General features: G+C 38.1%; 1 protein-coding gene across 1 annotated transcript; it reads right to left on the reverse strand.

The window, feature by feature from the left end:
• Positions 1 to 762: 762 nt before the first annotated feature.
• LOC129806636 (translocation protein SEC62) lies at positions 763 to 13,565 on the reverse strand. Its single transcript, XM_055855367.1, has 5 exons — positions 13,445 to 13,565; positions 12,783 to 12,929; positions 9,177 to 9,842; positions 6,257 to 6,489; positions 763 to 6,172 (listed from the first exon to the last, which is right to left on the reverse strand). Exons 1-5 carry the CDS (start codon positions 13,481 to 13,483, stop codon positions 6,064 to 6,066), a joined length of 1,194 nt encoding a protein of 397 aa, XP_055711342.1. The 5' UTR covers positions 13,484 to 13,565; the 3' UTR covers positions 763 to 6,063.
• Between the last annotated feature and the right edge of the window lie 1,573 nt (positions 13,566 to 15,138).

The raw sequence follows: 15,138 nt of genomic DNA on the forward strand, positions 1-15,138 counted from the left end.
ACAGCAAAAATGTTTTGCCTAATTACCAGCGCAGATAAAATTTTTCCATGAGTGGACGTGATTACTTTTTTATTATCTTAAAATTCCGCAAATTAATTGGTTATCATCGAAAAAGCTAAGTTGAAAATTCGCAAATTTGCTCTCCATTATCCACTCAGGATATTAATAATAATTTATTCAGGACGAATTTTGCACATTTTACCAGAATTACCTGCAAAAGTATTTCCAGTGGTTAAAAATTCAATTTAGTAAACGATGAAAATTAAAGTTTCAGAACAGGAAATTCCTCTTTGGCTTTGTCCAAGCGATATGATTAAAATTCACCTGAAGTACTTCCCACATTCAGGAAAATTCTCCTAAAATTTTCACATGCAATTGAACTTGCAAAAAGAATTTCCCACAAGAATCTCCAGTGCATCTCACTTTAATTGAAAGTGAAATAGCTGTGTTGTGCAGGGACACTGAGAGAAAACTGTGAAAACACTCAATGTTTGCCTTTCAACGCACAATTTTCTTCCTTATTTGATATTCGACATGAAAATACCATGTTGAATGGAATTTATTCCATCTCTTAGTTTCCCCCCTTCCACACTTTTCTGGGTTCTCCTCTCTCTCTGTGTAAAACAATTAACCCAGTTCTCTTGTTTTAGAAAATATGTGCATTTTCCATCGCGCGAAAGAGTCCTAGAGGAGAGGAATGATGGAAAGGGTGGCAATCAATTCAAAGTTGAATCGGTCTTCCCTGGAACACCAAGAACAACATGTCATGCATGACAATGTTTTATTAATCTTTTTCTCTTTTTATTCTTTCTCTACTCGCTAAAATATATCTATTTGCTAGGAAACAAAGAGATGGAAAATGAAAATCATTTTCATGCCTCTGACGCCAAAAAAAAATTATTTATTATCCTGCGGCGCGGTAAAGAAAAAAATCGGGTACAGAGAAAAATATTTAAAAAAAAAAAACACAGGAAATTATTTTTTTAAGACGATTTTAACCACCGTAAATATTTAATCATTATTTTTTTGTGTGTTTTTTCTCTTATTATCTTACAACTATTTAATATATATATTTTTTGTATTTCATTTAGGAATAATAAATAAATATAGATTACACTTTCTGTCCTTCATCTTCACAACAAACACAGTACAGTGCAACAAAATTGCGATAGAGACAAATTTCATTGAAGTTTCTTCTTCTTCTTCTTTTTTCATCTTTCACTTGAAATTGAACTTTTCGCATTTTATTTATTTTTCTTTACACAATTCTCTGTTCAACATGAAAAACACTCGCATTACAATTTTTCTACTACAATAAAGGGATTTAAAGCATCTTTTTTTTTACACAGAACTACCAATTTCTTCCTAACAATTTTATACGATAATGTCTCTCTGAGGTTATGTTATATCCTTGAATTTGAGATTCTCTCTATTTTACAATATTTTATTTAAAAATTTCCCTTTAAATGGAATATGGCTGATATTTGATTTAATTTTACTTGGGAATACTGCATGGAATATAAATGGTTGACCTTCAAACGAGCAAGGGCGATTTTAGAGGATTCAAGAGAACCCTTACCTGAGCTGTAAGAGGTTGAAAGTATTTTGTAGAAGTAGCCAATGATTTGATTGTACTTTATTAATCGGTTTTGATCACTTAGGACTTGAAAATATGAAATATGTTGACAGAACTCAGCAGCGTATGAAAGTTTAATTGAAAATCCGCTAGGAGCTCTGTAACTGACAGTTGACAGTTGACACAGTGTTAACTGACAGTAAGACTGAGACGAAACTAACAGAAGACCATTTCATTTTTACTTTAATCACTTTTTACTGAAAATTGAACCTCGAATTGGAAATATCTAAAGAATAATTAAATTTGTTAGTTATTATTATTATTAATCGTTAAATTAAATACTCTCGTTCAGTAATAACCTTCCCGATTGAGGTTTTTCCTTTACCGATTTGAAGGTGTGTCAGAGAGAACTTATACTACAAAACTACACAAAAATTCACTTTTTGCTGCAAACGTTCGCACACGGTTGACGTTTACGATTGAAATGTCCAAAATAGCGAAATTCGAAATGGCAGAACAATCAGAGCTAAAGCGGGAGTACGTGAACTTGCACTTTAGGCTTCCGGTAGATTTTGGAATAAATTTAGCTTGGCTTTGGTGTAGCTTTGTCTCTTCGAAAGGTTATTACTGAACGGAGCCAACATGTCTTGCCCAAAAACGGGCCACGTCAACGGCAAGCAGACTTGTCGACATCAAATTCCCTATTTCGCATGAGACAGCGGACAACGCACAAGCAGAAAAGTGAGGGTGGTTTGGATCCCCCCGCATTCGGAGAATCCCCATCGCCGTCTGTAGTCTCTCGATTGCGCTACGCCGCTTGTCCTTACACATCGACTTCTTAAGTTGGAAACCATTGCGTTTAAACGCTACTGCACTGTAAAAGGCCCTGTTTCAGTTGATTCCCCTTGTAGAATTTTGAAAATTCTACAAGACAGGCTTCAAGCTGGGACTCTACGTCATGAAACGTGTTTGTTTTAGCAGCTAGAACCAAGATTGTAGATCTTGGAAAGGACAATTCTATGGTTTACTGTGTCAAAGGCTACCGAGAGGTCAACGAAGGCAACACCTGTAATATTGCCTTCCTCAAACCCATCCTCAATGAATTGAGTGAAGTTCAAAACTTGACCAGAGCTGGATTTTCCAGAGCGGTATCTAGCTTGCACTCGGATCAGCTTGTCCCCTAAGGCAGGTGCATACTTTCAAACATTTCGAAAATATGACATAGAAGAAAAGTAGGACGCTAGCTCCTCGGATGGTTGTCTGGATCGTTGTTGTGAGTCTGAGGATCCAGTCAACAGTGACTGGTCCAGTTTTTTTTTATTTTTCCGGCGTACAAGCCATCAATGTCTGCTGCCTTTCTGTTCTTCTTCTTCTTTTACAAGATTACAAGACATAGGAACAAATAGCCTTTCTGAGTTGTCATAGATTTAAATCTAAGTGTCTTAAGTAATCGTGAGCCGCTTGAGGTAAACGGTCCAGACTACCAAGTCCACCCACAAAGCCTCGCCTTAAACCGTCGTTCACGATGTGGCTCATCGTTTGAAATGCACTACCGCAGTCACATTCTGGAGAATCAGCCATTCCCCATTTGTGAAGCAAATAGGCACATCTTTCTTGCGTAGTGCGGAACCTGTTTAACATTGCCCACTCGCGGCAGCGCAAGTCGAAGCTTGGAACTCGAGAGGTTGGGTCCCGGACCAAGTGACCATTGACTGGTGCGGCTCTACTCCAGATCTCCTTCCATTTCTGTTCCAGACAGAAGTCCACACTCGTTGAGGATGGTCTCCTCGACTTTAACCTGCGGCTTGGCAATTTCAGGAGCAGTTCCAGGGGAGGAAGTTGACAGCCTGCACGCATCTCGAAATCCACGCAATTTGATTTTTTCGGGTGGCCCTCCCTGCATGCGCTGGGGGCTATAATAGTAGTTTCGCCTCCGTTTTACAAACGAAAGAGTAAATATTATCCCAGCGTAACCAATGTCAACAGTCGACGCCGTAACACAGCAACAACAAATGAGACACAACAATTCTTCATCGTTTTAATAACCAAACTAAGCTTGTCCTCACGAAAAGGCGCGGACAGGCGATCGACGTCGGAGGCGACATTCCGAATTATTTTTGAATTAGTGGCGGTCTTACGAACTTTGCCATTCAAGAGCAATTGATGAGCGATTTGGTTTGCAGTGACTTATGGAAGAGTCTTGTCGGTGTTGGGGTCGTTACCGATGGGTAGTATCAATCTCCAGGCCTGATAACTGCTGTGAGTGAGATTAAGACCCTGAACAGTAGACACCCAACGTTCCTGACGACTCTCCGATACTACGTCAGCCAAAGCACCACCAAGCTCAATCGTAGCGTCACCAAATGGGCCCGATTCAAAGTCCCGGAATGTAGCTAACACGACATATCCCTTTAACAGTCTTCACAAACCGCCCATAAGGGCCTTGATAGACCTGAGGATTAGCCGAGAGACGGCTTAGCGTAATTATATGAGAAATAATAGTCAAACTACATTTCCATCATTTTCCACTAAGTCGTCTCGCGGCTTAAGTCGTAAGTGTATCTAGGGCATAATTCTCTGGTTTCGGATCGATACCTCCCACAGCCGTGTCAACATCTGAAATGGATTTCTACCAATCAGCCTTACAGAAATTGAACCTTCTACGGAATGGAACATCTCTAGGCTCTACGGTAGCCGTTACTTTACACATAATGGGTCTGTACTGGGAGTGAGGCATAGGGGGCAAGATGCACTTGCGACAACACGGGGTTATTTAATCAGCTACAAAGATGAGATTAGGTTTGTAACCCTGTCGCCATCTTGCGCTGTAAAATGATGCTGGTAATTTAGCATCATGAATAAGTGTTAGCCCCTTGCCCTCATACCATTCTTCCAGAGCTTCCCCATCCGTGTTCGTTGTACTGTAGCCCCAGAGAGTACTCTGACAGTTAGAGTCCATTTATAGCTCTGTATTACGCCGACGTAATACAACGTTGTATTACATCGGCGTAATACACCGGCGTATTACGCCGAAGTAATAGAAGCTTGTATTACGCCGACATAATACATTGGTGTATTACATCGGCGTAATAGAACGTTGTATTACGTCGGCGTAATACATAGCTATAAATGGGTACTTAAAGTCGCCGAGAACAAAGCGGACAGGAGATGTCGCAAAGTTACTCGGCTGCAAGAAGAGAAAGTCCTCTCCCGGAGGCTTATAAACGGATGTTACGGAGAAGTTTTCAAAGTCTACGGTTAAGATCTCTATGTTGTTGGAGACAGAGAGCGCAACCGATTTGCCGTCAATGTCCGATTTTACAGAAATGGCGCAACCGGGCCCTCTCAATAACCAACTTCATGCCATTAATCCTTGGTCGACGCTGCATGGGATCCCTATGAGTCTCCTGAACACAAAGGACATCACATTTGTATTTTACTCAAACATTCAATATTCACTGAAAAATCTCAACATGTTACACTTTTCAAGAACTCTCAAATTTCGCCAGATTCTCACGTCAGGGGCGCTCCGATCGTGAAAAGGATTTTTTTTATATAGCACCTAACCTCAATTAACCTTTTCTGATTTTCTTTCCGGAACACATTTCAAATTTTCCGAATGCCCAAAACGATCAAATCCGTTTGAAAAAAACTCCAAATATTTCAGTAACAAGATTAAATTGAAGTCGCCTTGCTCGTTTGTGTCACATTTTGTTTCTTGTCCGCTTTAGGGTTAAATTTCAATTAGATTGCACTGTACTGTAAACAAAGTGTCTGATTCTCTAACTGCAAGTTGTTTTTCTCTTGTTACTCAACTTCATAATTTTCCAAGGAAAAAATAATTATAAACAAATCACTATTCTATATACAATTATTTTGGGAATATAAATTGAATAAAGAAAATGTATAACCTCTCAAAATTGGGTTGCAGAAAGTCAAAAGCTCTCGAGTAATTTAAAAGTTTTTCCACTTTCCGGAAGCTTGTTTTTCCTTTTTTTTGTTTGCTTTTCAAATTTTACGATCTGACAAATATTAACAAAAAAAATTAAAATAAATTGTTTTAAATAAACTCAAGTGAGATTTTTTTTCTAGTCTCACAGTCGCATAAAAGCTCCCAGATTAAGCTTTAAATTGTCTCTAATTTTTTTTCTTGCCAAATATTTTGCTTCTGCTGGCTTTTACTTATCAGTTGTTTGCTTGTTTGTTTTTCTTTTTTGCTAGTAAAGCCGCGTGAATGTATCAGAAAATAAAAACAAAATGAAAATCCATTTAAAAGTCTATTAAAGATTTTTGTTCACGTTTCATTTGATTTCAACGTAAAATTCTTCGATAAAATCTGCAGAATATTTATTATAATTACTTTGTTTCATTTTCTCACTGTTTTAAAACTTTTTTTCTAATATTGTTGTTTTTTTAATTAATATTGGAAATGCTTGTGCTAAATAAATGTGTTTCTTTTCTCACCAATATGCTCCTTCCGCCTCCTTTTATTCAGGAGCTTCTGGTGACAAGTCCGTCGAATCGACAATCTCAAAGTCCTTCCCTGTCGAAGATCTCTGAGAACTCTCGGATTCACTTTCAGAAGGAGTCAAGGAGCTAAAAGTACAAAAGTCAAAGAAAAGGGAAAAAATATCCTTTAATCTTGATTTCTCGTTGGGAAAAATTTTCTCCAAAACGAACCTTTTCCTCGTGTCACCTTCTTCATGGTCTCCCTTATCCTTCGCGTCAGACGCTTCCTCCTTCGTCTCGGTTTCTGTCTTCGATGGGATGTCTTCTACGTCGTCCTTCTCACTCTTTCCCCCTGACTTTTTCTGCTTGATAAGTGGACACGTTTCATCTTCAGCATCACTGTCCTTGTCCTTGTGCTGTTTCTTGCACTTTTTGCACTTCTCTCCAGTGCCTTTGTACTCGTGCTACGACCAAATAATGATCGGTTAAAGATATTCACTAGGACACGTTAGCGGAAATAAAGATTTTTGGCTTTCGTTAAGGACAAAACCGTCAGGCCTAGAGACAAAACGGTGTGAAATAACGACTTGGGAACTTCGGGAGACCCCCCTGCCATAAATCGATCCAAGGATGATGAACACAAATTGATGAAAAATGACAAGGACTAGAGCCAGGGATTCCCTTCCCTGTTCGCGGAAAATTCATAATTCCCGCCTCTAGCTCCAAGCAAGGCCTGCATTTTCTGTTAAATTTAAATTCAATTTTGAGAACAGTGGAATTGGCATTTATTGGTCAGCCGGGATTACCGATATTCTATGTTTTGTAAGTGTGTCAGTGTAGTGGTACTCAGTACAGTCGCCAGCGGGGATTATATACGGTCACCGCCCTGTCGAGGGACAGCCTGGGTTAGAGGTTTATTGAATGAGGTTTTAAGATCCTTCTTCCCTTCAGAAGAGGAGAAAAAAGTGTCAGTGATTGGATTCTGGAAGCTTCCTGCGCCCGGGGAACTCTTTCATTAGTCGTTGGCGTCTACAGTCCGTTTCCCACGGAGGGAAAGGGAAAGTATTGCATTGGACTTGCAGAGAGAGAAACAGAGAAGGAATTTCCCCTTTAGAGCGCCCACAGAGCTGGGGTAAGTGTAAATAGCCGAGACAGCGAGAACTGAGCGATAACCACTTTTATACATTTCGTGTCTCGGCTATGACCATTTTTTGGTAATTATTGAGGAATTACCATTTTTCGTTCCAAAAGCTCCTGGCACTCCGAACATTTTTATGACCGTTTATTTTTAAATCATTAAACCGCTAAATTGAAGATCTAAAAGTACATCGAAAATTGTTCATTGATAGAAAATTCTTCCAGGAATGATAAAATATGCTGAGTTTGCTAGAAATTATATCTTGGTAATATCAAAATTGTTTACGATTTACGTGATTCTAAAATAAACACTCTGATTGATTGTTATTATTTGGTAGTCGGTTTTCTGATATGTCCGCTGATATTACCGCTAAAAATCCGCGTGGAATTCCCTGGATTTTACCGCTCAAAATCCGCGTAAGCTTCCGAGATGGAATTTGACGCTAAATTTCTTCCTAGCGTTCCATGGATGTCTGCGGAACTCTGTTTACGACCTTCTAATAAGAAATGTCCGCGAGTTTCCATGGACTTTTCTCTGACGAATATTTCCGCGGCTTTTCCTATGGATTATTAGCGTATAATCGGCAGTCAGCCCTTTAAAAATTTGGAAAATCCTTTTTATTTCCACGAAATTCTCCGTGGAAATTTCCATGCAACGGCGTTAGAGGCTTCCGTGGTTTAATATTATGGAATTCCACGACTTTTCCAGTGGATTTTTTAAATATATTTTTCTTCAAAATAGTTCCAAAAATTGATTAAAAATTTCGTGGAACTTTCATAGAGAATTTTCAGAAAAAAACATCCACAAATATGGACGATCAGTGCCAATTGGCAAGTGTGTTCATCTATCAGACGAACACTCAATTGTTCTACTTTTGAGTTAAAAATATTGCTACTATATCGTTCATTTGAGTATGCCTAGCTCGCAAGAATTATAGCGTTAGGGCGAAAAATAATTGCAGAATTTTCGCGTTTACTTCCATGAAGTCTTGGCCGGAAATATACCGGAAAATATACTCGGAATATTCAAAGTAAATTTTGAATCAATTCTCAGTGAATGCTCTCAGTTATGTTGCAAGAAAATTCCTCGGACTTTTTTCTAGGAAATCCACGCGAAAAGAAGCTGATAACTCCGCAGAATTCCAAGCGGAATATTAGCGTTTATTTCCACGGAAACTGTCGCGGAAAAATAGAAGACAAATTCCAGGGAATTTTCTGTTATTGTGAAACTTTGCGGCCGATCGGCTACAGGGCTCTCTCATATTGGACTCAAATGGGACCGAAATGTCAGCCGAATTAGACAGAAATTCGGACGACAAACCTTTTGAAATGCAACGATTTTTTATTTATGAGCATATAGATATTGAGTTTACACACTCATATATAACGTAAATTGCATGAAAATCCCCCAATAATACAAAATCACATTAAAACTAAGACAAACCATGCCAAATTTGAGCATATTTGATTCATTTGATAAACACAATAAAACTTGAAAAATGACAACAATTTTTTTTCAAATGTAACTTATGCCCGAATTAAAAAGTAGCCCGATCTTAAAAGAGTCGAATTTGCGAGAGTCTACTACTGTACGTAATATCTTTGTGGTTCGTCACATGGACACAAGGGGCGCTCTTGTCAAAAAGGAGTTTAAAAACTATTTGAATTACCTCTGCTCCAAAGCAACCGTTACGATCAAGTTCTTTGAGAAATTTTAGAAGACATTTTGATCTACTGCATGTGATCACCTAAATGTCATCATTCTGTCACTTTACTCCAAATCCTAGATATTTTGGTCTAAATCCAAAATGTGCATTTTTTCACGAATTTTAAATCCAACTTACAGACATTTCAAGTTGGCTCACATAAAAAATCTGGCGTACAATACCTAATCCTTCAACGCAAAACCGGGTTTAGGTTTAAACCTCGAATCTATCCAAAGCTTAACCCTAATAAAATCAAGAAAAATCCGAAAAATCCTGAAAATGATTAAATAGGGTTAAAATTGGCTTACCTTGTAGAGTGGCCAGAAGGATGCGAGGAATCCAACGTCTTCCGTCAAATTGGGGAACAGCCAGAAGTGATGCTTGGATCCCGTAGCCACCCAAACCACGCAGAAAACGATGAAGCGCAACACTGCCAGACCCAGGATGAAGACCAAGAAACCAGCAGCTGCGATACTCAAATAGTAGACACTGAGACGCAACGGAGTGGGCCAGAGTGGGAACAGACACATGACAATCACAAAGACAACCATGAGAGCGCCAAAGAGCCAATAGTGAAGGGGAATGGGATCATAAATCCAGACATAAGCCTCAGAACCGTCAACAAAGACCTGTTCCGGATGCATATCCAACCGAATTTTGCGTTTTTTCTTTTCCTTCTCCACGCGTTCGGACTTTGTTGTGGATTCCACGTGGCTACTTTCGGCATCTGTTCCCTTTTCTGCCTCCTTCGGGGGCTCCTTGGGTGCTTTCTTTTCCTCTGGCGGTGGTTTCTTGGCCTTGTCGTCGGTTTTCTTGCGTCCACGGAGCTCCTCGTCGGTCACGGGCAGCTTCTTGGCACGATGGAAAAACTTGTGCACCAACATGCTGTCCAGGAGTTCAATTGCAGCTTCTCGAGTGGGAAACAAAGGGGCATCCCCCTTTGCGAATTTTGACTCCATGAGGGCGTCAAGGGCCTGGGAATCAGGACATTAGAACGATTCGAAGGGCAAGGGGTAAGTTGACCCAAGAAGCATTTAATTCCAAAAACACTTTTCCCTTTTTTTAAGTTTTTTTTTTTAAGTTTCCGACGAATTCTATTGACTCAGGACTTATAGAATGCTCCATTAATATTTTGTGATTTACATATAAGAGGGCTCATAGAATTTTTTTTAAATCAACTTGTAATCTTTTATTTAATTTCCATTTTTTAATAAATTTTTATGAATAAAAAATGTTTCACTATATTTTGTTAAAAATAGTTAACCAAAAATTGAAACTTAAATTCCCTTGGTAAAAATTCAATTTCGTTTAGAAAAAAAATCTTTTGTAATGGCTCTGGCACACCTTTTTTTAGTTCAAGAAAATTTTATAAAGTCAAAATTCACATCCCTTTCCTTCTTAAAAACTTTGCATATGTCTATTGCACTCTTCTTCTCCTTTTGATCATCACACACTAAATTAAATTTAGTTCAGTCCGCAAAAAATCAATCAGTCGTACAAAATTATGCAAGTAATCAAAAAGCTTAAAATTTTGAAAAACTTTTCTGATAAGGAAATTTAATGATTTGTATCATCTGAAAATTTATTAAATTGTCTTTATAAGTGCATTAGAATCTCAAAATCGCAAAAAGTGAGTTGGCCTCTTGTAATTTCCAAGGAGCGATATGCAAATCTTTTGAAAAATAGAGACACGAATTTTGATTTCATGAAATTTTACCAATCTAAATTAATCTAATTAAATTTTGTTCAGTGAAATTTTTGTTCAGTATTGATCAAAAGAACAATCGAAATTGGTCAGTAATGGCTCTGACACACCTTTTAGATCAGGAAATCATGAAGTCGAAATTCGAATCTCTGTCTTCCTCAAACTTTTTGCATATGTCTATCTCAATCTTTCGCAATCCAAAATCGATTGAGCTAAATTAAATTTGGAGTGATGTTTAAAAGAAGAAGAATGCGAAAAAATGAGATAGTCACCTGGAAAACATTTGAGAAGGAAGAAGATTCGAATTTTGTCTTTATGAAATTTTCCTGATCTAAAAGGTGTTCTGGAGCTATGAAAAAATCAAATTTAAACAGTAAAATATCAATTTTCTTGTCAATTTAAGTCAGGAAAAAACTTAATTTTGATGAGTAAAAAAGTTACATGAGTAGGAAAATCAACTTTTGGTTCGTAAAAAAATCAATGTCGATCAAAAAAAAAAAACTAATTTTGATTTGTTAATAAAATCAATTTTGGTCAGTACGAAAATTTAGAGTCAGTCAAAATTCAACTTTGGCCAGAAAAAAAATCACTTTTAGTCAGTAAAAATCTAATTTAGGTTAGATAAACAATCAATTTTGAAAAAGATTCCCCAGAAAATATATGCAAGCCATTGTGAGAAGGCGTCGACCTCGAGGCAGACCAAGGACAAGGTGGCTGAATCAAATTCAGAATCTTGCCTTGGAACGTCTTGGGATCGAACTCGAACATCTTCCTGAAGTGGCGGAGGATCGACAAACGTGGGCTGCTAATTTGGATGTCATGGGCCCGCGACCCCAATAGGGATAAGCGGTTGAAAATGAATGAATGAATTTCGATCAATTAGAAAATCAATTTTGATGAGCAAAAAAACAATTTTAATGGCACGGGTAGACGTTTTCAATTTAGTGAAATTCAATCGATTTAAATTTTATTTTTTATGGTTCCGACGCACCTTTTACATCAAGTAAATTCCTTGAAGTCGAAATTCGCAATTGTTTCTTTCTCTAATCTATTCAATAATATGCTATCTCACTCTTTCACTCTCTTCTTCTTTTAAACATCATACCAAATTAAATTTAGCTCAACCGGATCTAGAGAATGAGATACACATATGCAAAACGTTTAAGAAAGGAATGTGAATTTTGATTTCACGAAAATTTCCTGATCTAAAAGGTGTGCCAGAACCATTACTCTTTTAAACTGAAATCAGACATATTTTTCACTTTCTGTCAAATGAACATTGCAATTTTAATTTCAATTGTAATGGCTCTTTCAGACCTTTTAGATTGGGTATTTTGCATACGACCATACGACTACAATAGACTCTCTCTCAAATGAGCATTTGGGGCAAAATGTCATCCGGTTTATCGATAGATTTGGGCGTCAAAGTTTTTATAAATTCCACAAAAAGCGCTCAATTATAAAGAATCACGATGAAATAGGAAGAACTAAAGCGAATTTGAGCAAATTAGCTTCATAATTAAACGTGAAAATCGTCAACAAAATTTTGCGCCCGATTGAAAAAGAACCGAATGAGCGAGAGTCTACTGTAAATTTAATTTGGTCTGATGTTCATAAGAAGAAAAATAGTCCAAAAGACTGAGATAGGCATATTCAAAATATTTGAGAAAGGGATGTGAGTTTCGATTGCATGAAATTTTACCGATCGAACAGATGTGCCAGAGCCATAAAAATCACATGTCAAAATCAAAATTTAGCTTCGACTAACCAAAACAGATTTTTAATTGATTGCGGCGTTGGCACACCTTTCCAATTATAAAAATTCAATCAAATAAAACTTTACTTTTACTTTTACAATTCAAACGATAATCGAATATATCTCTTTCCGTCAAATCTAAATTCGATATTTTTAATTTTTATTAGATAGAAAGAGACCATTATATCTGACTTCTTGAAGACTGAAAGGAAAAATTTCAATCGTTTGAATTTCATGAAATTGACAAAAAATGAATTTTGGTTAGTGAAAATTCAATTTTGATTGATAAAGAAAATCTATTTTGGTAACTAAAAATAGGTTCTCTGTAATAAAACCTCGGAGTAGCCTGTAGAACTTTTTTGTAATAATTTCTCACTAGGACAGAATTTAAAAGAAAAAATATTGTAAGACCTTCTGGAGAATTAAATGCTTCTTGGGATGGGGAATCTTTACCTTGGATGCTGTGAAGTACTCAACATTGTGATTGAGACACTTGGTCTTCTTCGTGGGAACATTGCGCTTCAGCCACTTGGCCACTGAATATTCCTCATTGGGAGGCTTCTCCACAACCTCCTCAACACCTCCTGGACCCGTATACTCCTGCCGGAAGAGCGCCAGATTGTTCCCGGAAAGCAAACACAGACAGAAAGAAAATCAATCTCTGCGTTTAGAGATTCTGTTGCCAACTGATGCAATTGGCTCGGAACAGATGATGAGGCGCATCTAAGTAGGACACTAGCCACTACCATGCTAATGAGAGACCCAGAAATCTAAACTCCCGTTACGGAACAAAACATTCCACGTCTGCAATCTGACAGACATCCCGCAGAGATTTATTGACAAATCTCAGCTGTTTTGTCTGAATTCTGTCTGCCCAGGGATACTAATGCTCTTCCCTGGACCCTAAGCCAGGGAACTGAGCTACAAACAAGTCTTCCCAGGGGCACAATTCCCAGGAAATCCCAATAATCCCAGGTGCCCGGAAAGCAAAATTGATGGAAGAACAAAGGTCACAGGGAGAAAAACAACGTGTCTCTCTGGAGAATTTTTCCAAAAGGGGCTTCCTGAACATCTTTAGGTGACCAGGAAGGGAATACATCATTGAATTTACTTACATCTTTACGTCTTTTGGCCTTTACACGCTTTTTATCCATTTTGGAGCTATTTTTTTCACAAACACTTCTGACAGTCGTCGGACTGTCCCAGACTTTGTCCCATGTCCCACTTCACACAGACGCTGGCGCCCTCATGTACCTCAACACAGAAGATTATTCCAAAGTGGCTTTCCCGGCAAAAAGTTTTGCGGCGTCTTTTTGGTAAGTCACAAAGTTTTCTTGAAAATATCTCATTTTCCGTGGGAAATTCTACAAATTTTCATCCCGTCAGACCTGCTTTACCTTCTGACTAAGAATATTGACCACGTATTTTCTCTCAAATATGATTTTCTACTGAAATTGGCCTGAAAACGCCAGAGGGAACGCTTCCACTTCATCCTCAATTTAATTTTAAGATTTTTTATTTAATATATCCAATTTCCTGGACAAAACTCTACAATTTTTCATAACATTCAAGCTGATTTAGCCTCTGACTGAGCACGTAGATACTCTCAATGAGGCTCTTCCGCTGAATTTTAATGTCCCGGAAGGATTCACTTTGGGCGACATTCCCTGACCGGAAAGGAGAAACATCTCTGGCAAAGAGCTTCCTTGTATTTCCATCGCCAGCCTCCATGTAACGGAGTGTCTTGCTTCTTGCCACTTTCTCAATTTCCTGGTCAATGAGTCTAATGAGGATTTCTTTGCACTTCCTCAGAATCTCCCCCGGATCGTCGATATTGTGCGTCCGGGAGCTGTATTTCTGACTCCTGGGAGTGTTGGAGGCATCTGAACGGATGTCCAGAGATTTAAAGTCCTCCATTATCATCTCACTTTCCCGCATCATCTTGTCCACACGGGAATTCAATGATTCTCGCAGCTGTATCAAACCTTCAAGGGCCAAGTCCGTTGTTCGTGTTTCAGGGAGAGTTTCCTGGGCTTCCTGCCTTTCCCTCAACTTCACAGTCTCTCCTGACGATGGCGAGAGAGTCTCCTGACTTCCAGAAGCATTATCGATATTCACTAGCATGTTTTCTATTTTATTCTCAATTGCACTCAATTTGATCTCCTTTGCATCCTTCTGCATCTCCTGGGCAAACTTCTGAGGGATATTCTTTTGGGACTGTTCAGTCCTTGTGAAGATACTTCTACAGGCCGCTCCTTCATTCTTCTCTCTCTCCCGATGATTCCCACAGAAATAATTTGTTCGCTGAACAGTTTCCTGGCCAAAATTCTTCGTATTTCCCTGATTCATATTGCTCCGTTTTATTTTCTTACGGATGAAAAATGCCCTGATAATATAACAACGCGGATATAAAAGAAATTCTAGGGAAAAGTGATTTTTCGGGAATTTTGTTCAAATGGTTGCTTGATTTTTTTAAAATACTTTAATTAAAACGGAGTTGAATGGAAGATTATAGTCTTCTTGGTCTTCTCATGGGATGTTTAGCATTCTAACCACCACGTGGCGTCTTTACCTTCTAGATTTGTAATTTTTTCGTCCTGTTTTACATTACATCTTCATTTCAAATTATTTTTACTAATTTAATAATACAAACAATTAGGTACAGTAGAGTCTCGCTATAGTCCATATTTGGTTTCAAATTTGACACTTGGGTCGCACTATAGTCCATGTAATTTTTTAAAATTATCAACGATTTTTAGTATTGAAATTGCTCGACGGCTTCCACTTTCTTTGCGATTGTGGTACTTGT

This window comes from Phlebotomus papatasi, chromosome 3 (assembly GCF_024763615.1).
Source record: "Phlebotomus papatasi isolate M1 chromosome 3, Ppap_2.1, whole genome shotgun sequence".
Classification (NCBI taxonomy): domain Eukaryota; kingdom Metazoa; phylum Arthropoda; class Insecta; order Diptera; family Psychodidae; genus Phlebotomus; species Phlebotomus papatasi.